Below are 15,481 nucleotides of genomic sequence, written 5' to 3'. Positions count from 1 at the left end.
CTTTCCAGGAGTCTTCCCCAGCACCACAGTTCAAAGGCATCAATTCTTTGGCATTCTGTCTTCTTTACAGTCCAGCTCTCACAACCACATGTTACCACTGGGAAGACCATAGCCTTGAGGATATGGACTCTGGCAGCAGAGTACTGTCTCTGCTTTTCAATACACTGTCTAGTAGGTTTATCCTACTAAAGATTAGGAGAATTAATTTTAACTTTTGTAGATACTTTAAACTGTCTAAGAATTCACTAATGACAGATTCCTGACTGGAATAAAATTCACTGCCCTTTTGATATTTTCTAGATTCACAGTACTGTTCTCATTATTTTCACTTATTTTTAGAATAAAGGTTGGCCACCTTTATAAGAGGATTCATACCAGTATCATCAAAACTAAAGACAGCCATTTCAGGGAAACGTTTTTTGTGACCACTGTCAAAAGATTCTTCTGTAAGTTTACTAAGTATACATAGTTATTAACGTAAGTTTAAAAATTTCACAAAGTGTCCAAAATGAAGGTCTTAATTTAAATGGATACATAAAATTTCTTCCCTGAGCTGACAATTCTAATATTTAAAGATTAGTTTCAACAAGCAAGCAGGGTGTTAGGCACCATGGGGAATATAAAATGCACTCACTTAACCATCTCTACAAAGGAGGGCAGAAGGGAAGAGCCTAATATTAGCATCCATATGACCGCAACACAAAGTAGAATTCAATGAACAGTATTAAAGAAGTCAAAGCAGGGGCACATGATGCCTATTAGGACAACAGGTTTTCATAGTTCCATAAAGAAAATTTGCTACATGTTAAAGATTTTAAAAAACACCTAAATTTTAGATTAAAAAAAATACATTCTTACTTTAAAAACATTCTTCTTAAAAACTTTAAAAAAATAACACAACTTGGAAAACCAGGATTTAAGGATGAAGTCACGCCCTGAAAAATGGTAGCTTTTTACCCAATGGATGGAAAGGAGAACCAAGAACAAAGCAGTATGCCACAGAAGGACAATACGATTATCATCTGTCAAGTACTTCATTCCCAATGGTTTTCCCCCCCAATGTTTAAGAAATACATTAAATATATTACATTAAATACATTAAAAGCACCAGTACATTACAGCATTAATGCCATAGTTGAACTCTGAACAACAGGGACACTGACAAAATAGTAAAACATATACAAAGTATGGCAATACAGCAACTACTCTCTCCTGGGTATCATGAAGAGAAAAAACACAGTTCTACAAGATCATACAATCTAGAGTTCCCAGCAAACTGACAGACTCCAGACTCAAGAAATCAAAGGTAGTCAGCCCCAAAAGTAAACTGCACTTTAAAATGGTGAAACACTGCTTTATAGCAGTTAAGATTCAGTAATGACCTTGGGTAGGAAGAAGTATTACTTCATATACAGAACACAAAACAGATGTCGGCAGTTCATAGATATAAACCATAATGGCTTCCATTTGATTCTATTTCTATTTGTTCTTAGAGATTCATTTCAATAGACAATTACTGATGCCAACTATATGGAGAGCCGGAGAAGGCAATGGCACCCCTCTTCAGTACTCGTGAATGGAAAATCCCATGGACGGAGGAGCCCGGTAGGCTGCAGTCCATGCGGTCGCTAAGAGTCAGACACGACTGAGCAACTTCACTTTGACTTTTCACTTTCATGCACTGGAGAAGGAAATGGTAACCCACTCCAGTGTTCTTGCCTGGAGAATCAAATCCCAGGGACGGGGGAGCCTGGTGGGCTGCCGTCTATGGGGGTCTCACAGAGTCGGACACGACTGAAGTGACTTAGCAGCATGTGGAGAGCAGAAGACACAAAGATGAATAAAACAAGCCCTAGGTTAATAGATATTAAAAGAACATCACTAGAAAATATAATTAAGACTATGAGCACTGCTCTCACAGAGCTTATAGTCTACTCCACAATTCAAGTAGGAATAGCTGGTGTTTAACATGGGTGAACTTACTAAACTACACTCTAAACTCGGCTCTACCCCAGCATTTCTCTTTCAATCCTTTCACAGTAGAAACTACTCAATTTCCTACCCCCCTCATATTCTGACTGCTATCTTTCTGACTCTCCATTAATCCCTACTCCTCACCCTATCCCTATCCCTAATAATCTCTTTGGGGATCATCCTATTTATATTCAAGTCATTCTTTCCAATCCTATTCCTTAAGGGTTTGTACACCCAGCTGAGAGCCTTCCTCTTCTTTCTGACTGTCAGTGTCACTCTAAGCGACTCTAACATTCAGTGGGTTCTTAGTTTCTTCCAACAACTTTAAATTTTAAAAAAGGACAAGAGGGCACGAGAATGAAAGATAAGTAGCAATGAATGACTGAAAATGGAACTTCTATTTAAACCTTTTACTTCATCTTTTCCACTTCAGGCTTTTTGAAGATTAAAACCCAATAGCTCCTAGCACCCACAGAGTAAAAGTCAAATCCCCTACAAAGTTAGGCCAGCTAACTTTACCATTCTCATTTCCTACAAATCCAAGTGAAGTCCTTTATGTTCCCTTTAAACTTATACTGGTCCACCATACTATGCTCCTACCTACCTACCTTTTTATTTATTCATGCCATTTCCCTTACTGAGATTACCTTTTGCCTATGTTTAACATGAGGAATCTTCTATAATACTTTAAGGCTCATCAAACATGACCTCCTCTTTCTACTTTGCCCTGAATTCTTCAGGCAAAATAATTCCCCTTCAAATCTGACTACCTCACTAAAACTGGGAGGTGAGGTTTCCTGCTGATAGGCACTGTATCTTAATTCTTTTCTGGTGGGTAAGACACAGGAGAAACTCAGTATCTGTGGGACCTCTGAACTGAATCTGTCTTTGCTAATGAAAATCTTATTCCCTAGTGTTTCTATCAATGTCCTTTTTAATTCACTGCAATCACTATATTTACAATATATTTTGTACATACAATGCTATTTAAAAGGTGCCTCTACATCCATTTATATTTGCCTAGAAAGAAAAGAAAAGCACTAAAAGAACTTTATTATAAAAGCTAAGTCTACTTAAGTGGCCTACAAAACAGTCTAGAGCTTACCATAAAATTACCAACTTCATTCCCTCAGACAATTAGTACCACTATATAAACATTTAAATTTACCTATGAATAAACATAGTATTTAAAACTCCAGTTCTTCCCATTCTCCCTCTAAAGATGAGGAGAAACATTAATAAACTGAGCAAGTAGTTTACACAGAAACATCATTTTCAGCAAAGGTGACCCTACATACAAAATAAAAACAGTAGCATGTTATTCTACAAAGAGAATTTACACACACACACACACACACACAAAATCAACAAGAAGTCACTTAAAAATTGAAATTATTCTTCTTCAAAGCATCATTTTTCCTACCTGAAAAACAGAGTGCTTAGAACTGATCAGGATTACAAGGCACAGATTCAAGTTTGTAAGTCTCTAACTTAAGTTTCAGAAAGATGGAGATCTTTGATTTAACACAAATGCATAGCCCAGTGCCTTGCATTAACAGATCCTCAATAAGCAGTTTTCTGAATGAATGAAAAGTGAAGAGGATGAAGCTCCTCTTACTCTGTCTTCCTCACACTGACGCCATCAAAGTAAGACATTATTTGAAGAACAAGATAGAAGGACTTTGAAAACCACTAGAATAAATATTCCTTTTACCAATAATAAACTTTCTAGTAGAGTTGAAAAGTCAACATCTTTTCTGTTCAGCTATTTTCCTAAAAGAACAAACTTTTACAGTACAGAAATTAGCTTTTATAAACTCACTTATGAGACTATCTTATTATTACTATAGAGTAGAAATTTGGGGGGAAAGGAGGGAAATTAACCTTAAGGCAAATCTAAGAAACTTGTTAATCATAACAAGATTAGGATAATAAAGTTCTTTCTATATTAAAACCAAAGAGTTTCTCCTGACCTTAAGAAACAATTAAAAATGGGAAAACTTTTATTCTAAACATGTATTATGGCACATGAAAGGACAACAGTAAACTCAAAAACTATCATTTTCCTAAGTAACCCAAAATTATCAAGGTACATAATCATCATATAAATTTAATGCTCATTCAAGCTAACAAAACTAATCCCAATCATTTTATACATTAATAATCTTAAGTCCAGAAAAATCTAGTAACTTGATTCAATATTCAGTGGTAGAATCAGGCCTAATGCCTCATTCTCCCTACATTCTATCCAGTATTTTTTTTCACTGCATCTACTTCTAAATTATTTATTATTAAACTCTTATTATTATATCTATTATTATTTATTATTATGGAGTTCTTAGCAGTGTATAGAAGAAAAGCTAAGTCCTCTATACAGACTTTCTATGAAGTCTGAATCTCAAATAGGAATCTTCTAAAAGGACATGACTCAAAAAAAACAAAAAAAAAACACTTTAAATTTGACAATTTCATCAGCTATACCTCAATCAAGCTGAAAAATAAAATAAAATCAGAAACATTAAAAAAACATGGTTCCATCCTAACCTAACCTTCCCACAAGTAATAGAACGTTTACTTGTTTATCTGTTCCATGAATGCAGAAATCAGATGCATTCTATTTAGTATTTCTTACACCCAAGCCAGTCCAGCAAATAATACTTTTGAATGTTAAATTTGGTGATGATTAATTTTACAAGGATACTTTTGAGTCTTTTACAAAATGACCTATAATTTTAAAATCCTTAAAACTTAACAGTAGCATAATCTTTTTTTCTCCAATATAATCATGCCTTTAAAGGTATTTGAGTTAGAAAAAAAATAGTCCCTGAGAATTCTGAAATGTTTTCATATTTATGACAAGGCAGAGAAGGTCACAACACACCGTAGGTTTTGTTTTTGTGGTCTTGAGAAATTTACTGAATTCCTTTGGGTCTCAGTTTCTTGGGGAAATACTCTTCTACAGATAGAAAGAATATACTACCAAGAAAGAAACAGCCTATAACTTCTATGTGTGCTTCAATGTAGCAAGCTTATTTCTTCAACGTGAAAAGATAGTCCTGGCTATCTACACCACAGCACTAAAAGGTTCACTTCAATGGAAAATAATTTTGCTTTAAAAAATACATCATTAGCTAGGCAGTTCAGCTAACTGCTCAAAGCATACTGAACAAAAAGCTGTAGGAACACTTCCAGAACCATAAAAAGGGATATATTCTGTGAGACTGAAGACATATAACTTTGATACCACAGAACCCTAAACCATTCTCTTAACTTCCAGGCAGAAGGTACAATGTAGAAACAGGCACTATTGATCTACATGCAAACTATCTCTCTGCACATAAGTCCTATTTGGTAGAACAAATCAACTTCCACATCAGAGGACAAGTATTTACGCTACTGTAGGATGGCTCTGCCAGTTAAGACTTCTTGTAACAGTGTCCCCTTCAGACAGTACTGTATTTGTACGATTAAAATGTCTTATAAAATCAAACTAAAAATGAAATAAGATCAAGAGGAAACAGAAAAATGAAAGCATAGATACCAGCAGAGGTTCAAAAACTTAATTCAACTGAAACAAAGAAATCATCAGATATGATGATGATGGCAGATTTCCTAGTCAGAAATTAACTAGCTTAAGGTGGTCAAATGAGTATCTGTGAAAGAAAAAAAAAATTTTAAGAACATCTTCAGATGCTCCTGCTATTTCATTAATACTTATAGGAGAAATAAAAGTTCAGCATATTCACTTTTTAATTCTTTAGCATAATCAACTCGAATACATGTTCCCTGGAATATACTGTAGAGAACTGGCTATATTTTGAAATAACAGTTAATCTTAGATATGGGACCACTTTAAGAGACTATACTGAAGCTCTTAATTACCAGAGTTATTGTTCACATGACTCCAATTTCTACCTAACCATGTTTCAGAGTCCAAAAATCTGTCACATTAACTGACCTTCCCTCCTCTCCTCACTTTTTGAATCAAAGCACATAGAGTTTTTTTTCCTACATCTGTGCCCAAGCTGCAAAGCACTTCTTAAAAAAAAGAAAAAAACAAAAGGAAGAAAGATAAATCATACATTCAGGCCAACTCCCACAGAGATATCTTTTCCCTCACTTGCCAATTCCTTAGCATACTCCCCACAGGAGCTACTCCAAGCTTCTTCATCTCATTTTCAGAAGATACACTGCTTAATTATTAGATTTGCAGTAGTTTTAGAACTAAAACATCTCAAAGATACTCCTGCCAACTCCTTGATTTTAACCATAAAGAAACCAAGAACTAAAATTTAAAGGATTACAGTTTTATAAACACTGAGGCAATTTTCATGAAACTCCACATGCACCCTTAATTTCAGCATATTTACTGCATTTTCATCCATTCATTATGCCTCAGGAGGAGATTTATAGAAAAGTTAGGGATTCAGCCTGAAGCCACAATGCTTGAATACTGTTTTCAGCTAGGATACTTACTAACTTTGTGAAAGTGAAGTGTTAGTCGCTCACTCGTGTCCAACACTTAGCAACCCCATGGGCTGTAGCCTGCCAGGCTCCTCTTTCCATGGAAATCTCCAGGCAAGAATACTGGAGTGGGTTGCCAATCACTTCTCCAGAGGATCTTCCTGACCCAGGGGTCAAACATGGGTCTCCTCTATTGCAGGCAGATTCTTTAGCATCTGAGCTACCAGGAAGTCCCTAACTTTGTGTATTTGGACAAATAACCAACACTGTGTGCCTGGGTTTCTTCATTTTTAAATAGAGGTAATAACAGTAGTATCTGGCTCCTTGGGTTGTGACCATTAACTAAGTGAACATATTCAAAAGCACTCGGAGTGGACCTAGCACATAGTAAATGCCAAGCAAGACTCAGCTGGGCTCGTTATTATCATGCCCTGTGAGAATCTGCTCCCCTTCTACCTTTACCTCCCCACTGTTCCATTTCACATTCCCTTCAGATCCAAAACTTCAGCTGCTCCAAACTTCTCTTCTACAGCTTTAAGCAAACCTCTCCCACTCTACTTTTCTTCTCTTTTTGATGCCAAGATTCTTACATTAGTCTTCATTTTTCACACCTGTTCACCATAGTTTGCTTTTGAAGTTTCATCCCTTGGTTCTGGGATTTTCGTTTTTGAACTACCAACACGTATTCCTCAGTGCAGGCTACCAAATGTCAGATCTCACTCTCCAGTTCTGAGTTCCTGCCAAGCTCCAAACCCACCATATCTCTACTTGGACACCTTATTACAATCTCTCACACAAATTTCCTCACATGTAAAACGGTTTCTAAGTTGACTTCTAACTATGAAAGTTTCCAATATTAACCTAAAACAAAATTTGTCATCTCCTCTACCCATTCTAAATCCGTTTTCCACCAAAGTTCACAATAATTCTTTTGGTAGCACCGCAATTCTCTCCCAGTAACTAAATTGTATCTTGTCTTATTTCAGAATTGTTGACATCACATTTTTAGACTATCATCTTAATTAGCTTTTTCCAGGTCTTCCTCTGTTTCTAGCACACACATTCCCTCAATTCTACTTTATATCGCTCTCATCTTAATCTTAAAATATTCTGTCATATTATCATCCACTTAAAAACCTCCAATAAACCTCCACTGTAAAGTCCAAATTCCTTAGCTTGGCATTCAAGTTTTTCTCCAAGATATTCCCAAATCAACTCTGCAACACTCCACTCCACTAAGCCCCATAAACTGTTACACACCTCAATCCAACTCTACTTACCACCTAAAAGTTTATTTCTGTATAATCATGAGACATCTGACATCCTGGGAACACCTGCTGCATTGTTCACTTATATTCGAAATTTTTCATGGTTCAGTTCAATTTCATCCTTTCCTATGAACTCTTACAGCCCAGGGTAGTATCTCCTTATCTGAATACCTAAGCCATTTATTGATGCCACACAGTTATCTAAATATGTGTATCATCTCTCACATCAGAATAAAAACGAAAACAAACCTGGAAAGGGACAGCATCATATCTCTTTGCATCTACTACATTTTCTTAGAAAGTTGTACACAGTTAGGTACTTAACAACAACAACAAAAAACTACTGAATGAATGAAGAACTTAATCACCTTGCTTCATGAGACACTAGTTACCTGCTCATGTAATTCCATTTAAGAGAAAAGAATTACAGAAGAGTAGAAATATAAAGTGATTATTTTGTAACCATTGTAGAAATAATGATTCATGCAAGAATCATCAATGGATGCTCAAACTATCACATGAAAAGTTTCTTGGGGAACAGGATATTTACACAGTCTCAAAATATATCTGAACAAATTACTTATGAATTACAAAGGGAAAAAAGGTACCTTCACAGTGGAGAAATCTGGCGGACACCAAGTGATCAAAGTTAACATCACCAATAATGGGATAAACTGACATCATGTGCCTCCTGATGTGATGCACTGAGGACACAACATCACTTATGTATAATTCCTGCCAAAAATGCACAACCTGAAACTAGTCATGAGGAAACAATCAGACAAACCAAAAACTGAGGGACAATCTACAAAACAACTGACCTATACTCTCAAAAATGTCAATGTGCTCAAAGACAAAAGCAGGCTGAGGAATTGACTGAGTGATCCTGGATGAAGATCCTGGATCAGAAAACATACTACCATAAAGGACATCACTGTCACAAGGGACAACTGGTGAATCTGAATGTGGGTCATAGTAGACAAGAGTTTTATATTCATGTTAAACTGCCTGATTTTGAATATTGTTCTTTGGTTAAGTGAGAGAATTTCCTTGTTCTTAGGAGAACTATTCCAAAGCATTTGAGTGTAAATGAATCTAAAACTAATTCTCTGTCTGGCAATAAAAATAATACCAATAATAGTAATAAATACCAATAGAAGATTGGCTAAAATGTGGCAAAATCTTGACAACTGGTAAATCTACAGTATAAAGAAATTATTGTACTATTGATGCAACTTTTCCATTTTTTTTCAAAACAAAATTTAAAAAACAAATACCCTAATACCACGCAAAAACTCTGAGAAGTTTTTATTTATCTGTGGTATTTTACATCTTATCTGACAATCTTAAAGCAAGACATACTTATAGTGGAAGAGTCTGCTTTATAAAAAACATTTGTTCTAAAAAAAACAAATACATCTTTTTGGAACCAAAGAACCATTTTATAATGTTAACAATCCAACACTAATTTATCTTTAAAAATTCCTATTCGTTGTAATAAAACTCAGTTAAAATGAATAAGGCCAATTTCATTTGGTAAAAAGTCTTAGACAACATTTTTTAAACAATGTAGTCATCTTATTTTCAAATATACAAAGACAAAACTAAAATAGGCAGATAAGCATTTTAAAGAAAATAATGATCTATAATTAACTTATTCATAAACAACCATATGTATATTAAATTTATTTCTGAAATTATATTTATCAAAGATCACAAATTCCACCTTCCTTCAATTATCAAAAATTCTAGTTTAGCTGAATATAAGTTTTTAAGTGAGGTTTTACAACATAGCTACTATTATTTCTACAGGCTTCCTGGAACGTTTAAAAATAATACTTCTAGGTTGAATACAGTTAGCAACAGTCCTTTAAAAGTTGGATACCTTATTTATGAGATGTTCGGTAACAACTTCTCTTAGTCCAGTGTAGAGCTTTTCTCCATGTTTATGCAAAACCATTGTATATGCATTTCTATAGAGCTCCTCAAAACTAAGACCACTGTTATTCTTACGCTGGATTTCTTGAATTGCATTTTTCAGAAGGTCCCAAATGCTGTTTACATATTTTTCATCCATGGTCATCTGTAATATCCAAAAGAGAGAAAGAGACAAAAAAAAAGAAAAAACCAATGGTTGAAAATCTTTCTGTATTTGTCCATATAGTAAATATTTTATTATATGATTACGATTACATATCTCTATGACTTACAAGGATGCTAACAATCTATTTTAACAGAAACAATGGGATACATTTAAAATAGTTCTTAGAGCTGAAAGAAGCGATTTTAAAATATCATTTTAAGACCTCCCTCCTTACCTGCAGCACAACCCTCCACTTTAAATAAAATCATAATTCCTGATGGTACTACTTGTTTTAGCCAAAAATATAGGACATCCTTTTCCCTAAGTTTATTTAGTAGAATATAAGCTCAGATGTTCCTTGATAAAAAAACACTGGGGACATGAACGCTATTTTCCTCTCCTGAAGATCTGCAGAGCTCCTCAGCAAATTAAAGATGAGGAGGAGATCTGCAATTAAAAAACAAAACAATAAATCCACACATTTTCTTTGTTTAACCTAGTATTCTCTCATTTTCCTCCTTTCCCAGTTTAGATTCCATTGTCTGTCGTTTCTGAGCACTGTTGCATATACCCATAAATAACTTGCCCCTTTTCCCCACTTCAAAATACTTGCCATTCTACACCCCAACTGCCCACCTACCCTCACAGGCACTCACACAGCTGAATGTAACTAGACATACATACATACAACCATATTCAATCCATCTCAATTTAACTTCATAACCACTAACCGTAAGTGGGCCCTTAATACAATCCCACAGTTCTACTTTTCTAGTCTAACTCTACTTTCCTAGATGGTTTTATACTGTCTCCTCCATCCCCAACCCTAGGATAATGACTTGCTTCCTGCTCCATTGAGGAAACAGAAAACAACCTGAAGAGAGTGTCATATCCACTGACCTATATGACTGTACACCAACATAACCTGCTAGCTCTTGTGCTTGAAGTGCTAAGTTCTTATACTCAAATTATAGCACAGGTACCAGAAACTGACATCATCCCAGACCAACAGAAGTGTATCTGCAGTTTAACAAGCACCCCAGGTGATACCTATACAAAACAAAGTTTAACAAGTACTACTCTAGGTCCATCCCAAGTCATCTATTCAGGGACCTCCCTATAGCAATCGATCTCTCCAGCATCATCAAAATTTTCCTCTGTGATAAGTAATTTCCGTTTGCAATTTATATCCTCAGATTCCCATCTTAAAAACAAACAAATCCTCACAATCCCACATATTTCTCCAGCACCACCAGAAAACCTTTTTCATTTACGACACAATCACAGAGCTAGGGAGATGACTTCTATATTTATTATCCCCAGGTCACATTTTCCCCACTGTATTTTGAATCCATTCTAATAAGGCTTTCATATCTACCATTTCACCAGCCCAGGTAGAGCTAGTGGTAAAGAACTCACCTGCCAGTGCAGTAGACATAAGAGATGCAGGTTCGATCCCTGGGTTGGGAAGATTCCATAGAGAAGGAAATAGCAACCCACTCCAGTATTCTTGCCTTAAACAATCCCTTGGGCAGAGGAACCTGATGGGCTACAGTCCACAGGCTTGCAAAGAGTCGGACACAACTGAAGCAATTTAGCACACACGCACACTCGACCATTTCACAGAAACTACTCTACAGAAGGTCACCAGTGACCTTCCACACTGCTATCTCTAACAAAGTCTCACTTCTTATCTTACTTGACCACTCTGGTAGCAATTGAAAGACCCAATTATTCAGACTGATACAGATTCCTCCCTTGCCTTTCAAGCACTACCATCTCTTGTTTTTCTTTCTATTCCACTTGCTCCTATTTTGCCAGCCTGCTTACTGATTCTTACTCATCACCACAACCTCCAACTCTCATCAGAACCTCTTATCTATCCAAACTCAGTTTTCAGGTGAGGTTAACTCATCTGGTCTCCTGGCTTTAAGTCAACCTCAAAATTTACATATCCTGTTTGGAGCCACCCTCTCCCACCAACTGCTTAATACCAGGTTCCCATATTCAGCCCACTAACTCAATATTTGTACTTGAAAATCTACTAAGTGTCTCAATCACATCTAGAACAGAATGGCTAATCTTCTCCCCTAAGTTGGCATGCCTACAGTCTTCTCCAGCTGAGAAGACATCCACTCCATCTTTCCTGGTGCTAAGGCCAAAAAGTTTGCAGTCAGTCCTTCTTAGTCTATCACCTCACTACTAATCCAAGAGGAAATTCTATTGTCTCTATCTTCAGTCTTCAAGACTGAAGGATGTGCACTAATCTTCTCCTGCAAGAACTCCAAAATTGCAACTTGCTAAAGAACAATCATCGACAGGATACTGTTGAATCCCACCAAGAAAAAATACCCCACATCCAAGGGAAAAGGAAAAGCTCCAACAAGACAGTAGGAGGGGCAGAATCAGATTTAGAATCAAACCCCATACCTGCCAGAGACGCTCGGGGGGCTCAAATAAAACCTCGTGTGCATCAGGACCCAGAGACCCCTCAGAGACTGAGCCAGACATGCCTTTGAGTGTTTGAGTGTCTTCTGAGGAGGTACAGGTCAGCAGTGGCCTGCCACAGGGACAGGGGCTCTGGCTGCAGCAGACCTTGGTCATGCAGCGTGTGAGGTTAAGCCTTCTTGGAGGAGGGCGCCATTAGCCCCACCACAGAGCTGCCAAGCAGACAACCCACAAACTGCAGAACAATTATACCAAAGAAATTCTAGCAATGTCAAGAAAGTTCTAGGACCCACAACAGACTCCCTAATCTGGGGATCCGGCTAAGGGACTGAGAATGCCTGGGGAGTTTAACTTTGGAGGCCAGTGGGATTTGATTATTCAACTTCCAAAGGACTAGGGAAACAGACTCTTGGAAGGCACAAACAAAACTCTGTGCACGCCAGGAGAAAGGAGCAGTGTCCCCACAAAAGAATGAGCCAGAATTGCCTGTGAGAGTCCAGGAGTCTCCGGTGGAAGCGTGGGTCAACAGTGGACTGCTGCAGAGTCAGGAACACTGAATACAACAGTGCGTACACAAGACCTTTTGAAGGAGGTCACCAAGACTGTAACTGCCCCTACCATAGGTTGGCCTCAGGCTAAAAACCACAGAGAGGGAACAAAGCCCCGCCCATCAACAGACAACTGGATTAAAGATTTACTGAGAATAGCCCCTCACCAAGACCTTCCCCCACAGTCAGTCTCTCCCAACAGAAAGCTCCCACAAGCCTCTTATCCTTATCCATCAGAGGGAAGACAGAATGAACACCATAATCACAAAAAAATAACCAAACTGATCACATGGACCGCAGACTTGTCTAACTCAACGAAACTATGAGCCATGCCATGTAAGACTACCCAAGACAGACAGGTCATATTGGAGAGTTCTGACAAAACGTGGTTTGCTCGAGAAGGGAATGGCAAACCACTTCAGCATTCTTGCCTTGAGAACCCCATGAACAGTATGAAAAGGCAAAGGATAGGATACTGAAAGAGGAACTTCCCAGGTCAGCAGGTGCCCAATATGCTACTGGAGATCAGTGGAGAAATAACTCCAGAAAGAATGACAAAACAGAGTCAAAACAGAAACAATGCCCAGTTGTGGATGTAACTGGTGATGGAATTAAATTTCCATGCTCTAAAGAAGAATACAGCATAGGAACCTGGAATGTTAGGTCCATGACTCAAGGTAAATTGGAAGTGGTCAAACAGGAGATGGCAAGAGTGAACATCAACATTTTAGGAATCAGTGACTAAAATGGACTGGAATGGGTGAATTTAATTTGAATGACCATTGTATCTACTACTGTGGGCAAGAATCCCTTAGAAGAAAAGGAGTAGCCCTCATAGTCAACCAAAGAGTCTGAAATGCAGTACTTGGATGCAGTCTCAAAAACAACACATTGATCTCTGTTTGTTTCCAAGGCAAACCATTCAATCTCACAGTAATCCAAGTCTATTCCCTGACCAGTAATGCTGAAGAAGCTAAAGTTGAAAGGTTCTATGAAGACCTACAAGACCTTCTAGAACTAACATCAAAAGAAGATGCCCTTTTCATCACAGGGGACTGGAATGCGAAAGTAAGAAGTCAAGAGTTACACGGAGTTAACAGGCAAGTTTGGCCTTGGAGTACAAGATAAAGCAGGGCAAAGGCTAACAGAGTTTTACCAAGAGAATGCTGGTCATAGCAAACATCCTCTTCCAACAACACACGAGATGACCCTACACATGGACATCACCAGATGGTCAATACAATATCAGACTGATTATATTCTTTGTAGCCAAAGATGGAGCTCTACACAGTCAGCAAAAACAAGATAGGGTGCTGACTGTGGCTCAGATCATGAACTCTTTATTGCCAAATTCAGACTTAAATTGAAGAAAGTAGGCAAAACCACAAAACCATTCAGGTATGACCTAAATCAAATCCCTTACGATTATACAGTGGAAGTGACAAATGAATTCAAGGGATTAAATCTAATAAGAGTGCCTGAAGAACTAAGGATGAAGGTTCTTCACACTGTGTAAGAAGGAAGCACTGATCAAGACTACCCCCAAGAAAAAGAAAGGCAAAATGGTTGTCTGAGAAGGCCTTACAAATAGCCAAGAAAAGACAAGAGCAAAAGGCAAGGAGAAAAGGAAAGATATATATATCCATCTGAATGCAGTGTTCCAAAGACCAGCAAGGGAGGAAAACAACAGAACAGGAAAGACTAGAGATCTCTTCAAGAAAATTCAGATAGCAAGAAAACATTTCATGCAAAGATGGGCACAACAAAGGACAGAAACAGTATGGACCTAACACAAGTAGAAGATATTAAGAAGAGGTGGCAAGAATACACAGAAGAACTATACAAAAAAGAGCTTCATGACCCAGATAACCACGAAGGTGTGATCACTCACCTACAACCAGACATCCTAGAGTGCCAAGTCAACTGGTCCTTAGGAAGCATCACTACAAACAAAGCTAGTGGAGTGATGGAATTCCAGTTGAGCTCTTTCAAATCCTAAAAGGTGATGCTGTGAAAATGCTGCACTCAATATGCCAGCAAATTCTGAAAACTCAGCAGTGTCCCTGGTGGCTCAGACGCGGTAAAGCGTCTACCTGCAATGTGAGAGACCTGGGTTTGATCCCTGGGTCAGGAAGATCCCCTGGAGAAGGAAATGGCAACCCACTCCAGTACTCTTCCCTAGAAAATTCCAAGGATGGAGGAGTCTGCAGGGCTACAGTCCATGGGGTCGCAAAGAGTCAGACACGACTGGGTGACTTCACAGCAGTGGCCACAGGACTGGAAAAGGGCAGCTTTCATTCCAATGCCAAAGAATGTTCAAACTACCGCACAATTGCACTCATCTCACACACAAGCAAAGTAATACTCAAAATTTTCCAAGTGAGACTTCAACAGTACATAAACCAAGAACTTCCAGATGTTCAGGAACCAGAGATCAAACTGCCAACACCCTTTGGATCATCATAACAGCAAGGAAGTTCTAGAAAAACATCTGCTTTAACAACTACACCAAAGCCTTTGACTGTGTGGATCACAATAAATTGTGGAAAATTCTGAAAGAGATGGGAATACCAGACCACCTGACCTGCCTCCTGAGAACCCTGTACGCAAGTCAAGAACCAGACATGGAACAACTGACTGGTTCCAAACTGGAAAAGGAGTATGTCAAGGCGGTATATTGTCACCCTATTTCCTGT

At 37.8% G+C, this 15,481-nt stretch overlaps 1 protein-coding gene across 2 annotated transcripts in view; it reads right to left on the bottom strand.

Annotated features, from left to right (window-relative positions):
• CUL3 (cullin 3) overlaps positions 1 to 15,481 on the bottom strand; it is a 107,556-nt gene that overhangs the window by 67,191 nt on the left and 24,884 nt on the right. Inside the window, exon 2 of one of the 2 annotated variants that reach the window (XM_018058895.1) lies at positions 9,592 to 9,789. The exons of the other annotated variant lie outside the window; for it this stretch is intronic. Within the exon in view, the coding sequence (XP_017914384.1) occupies positions 9,592 to 9,789 (198 nt within the window). The remainder of the gene's footprint in view (positions 1 to 9,591; positions 9,790 to 15,481) is intronic. 2 annotated transcript variants of the gene reach the window in all.

Source organism: Capra hircus, chromosome 2 (genome assembly GCF_001704415.2).
Source record: "Capra hircus breed San Clemente chromosome 2, ASM170441v1, whole genome shotgun sequence".
NCBI classification, from domain to species: domain Eukaryota; kingdom Metazoa; phylum Chordata; class Mammalia; order Artiodactyla; family Bovidae; genus Capra; species Capra hircus.
Note: the sequence above shows the minus strand (reverse complement) of the source record. Positions and strands in the feature narration are given on the sequence as shown.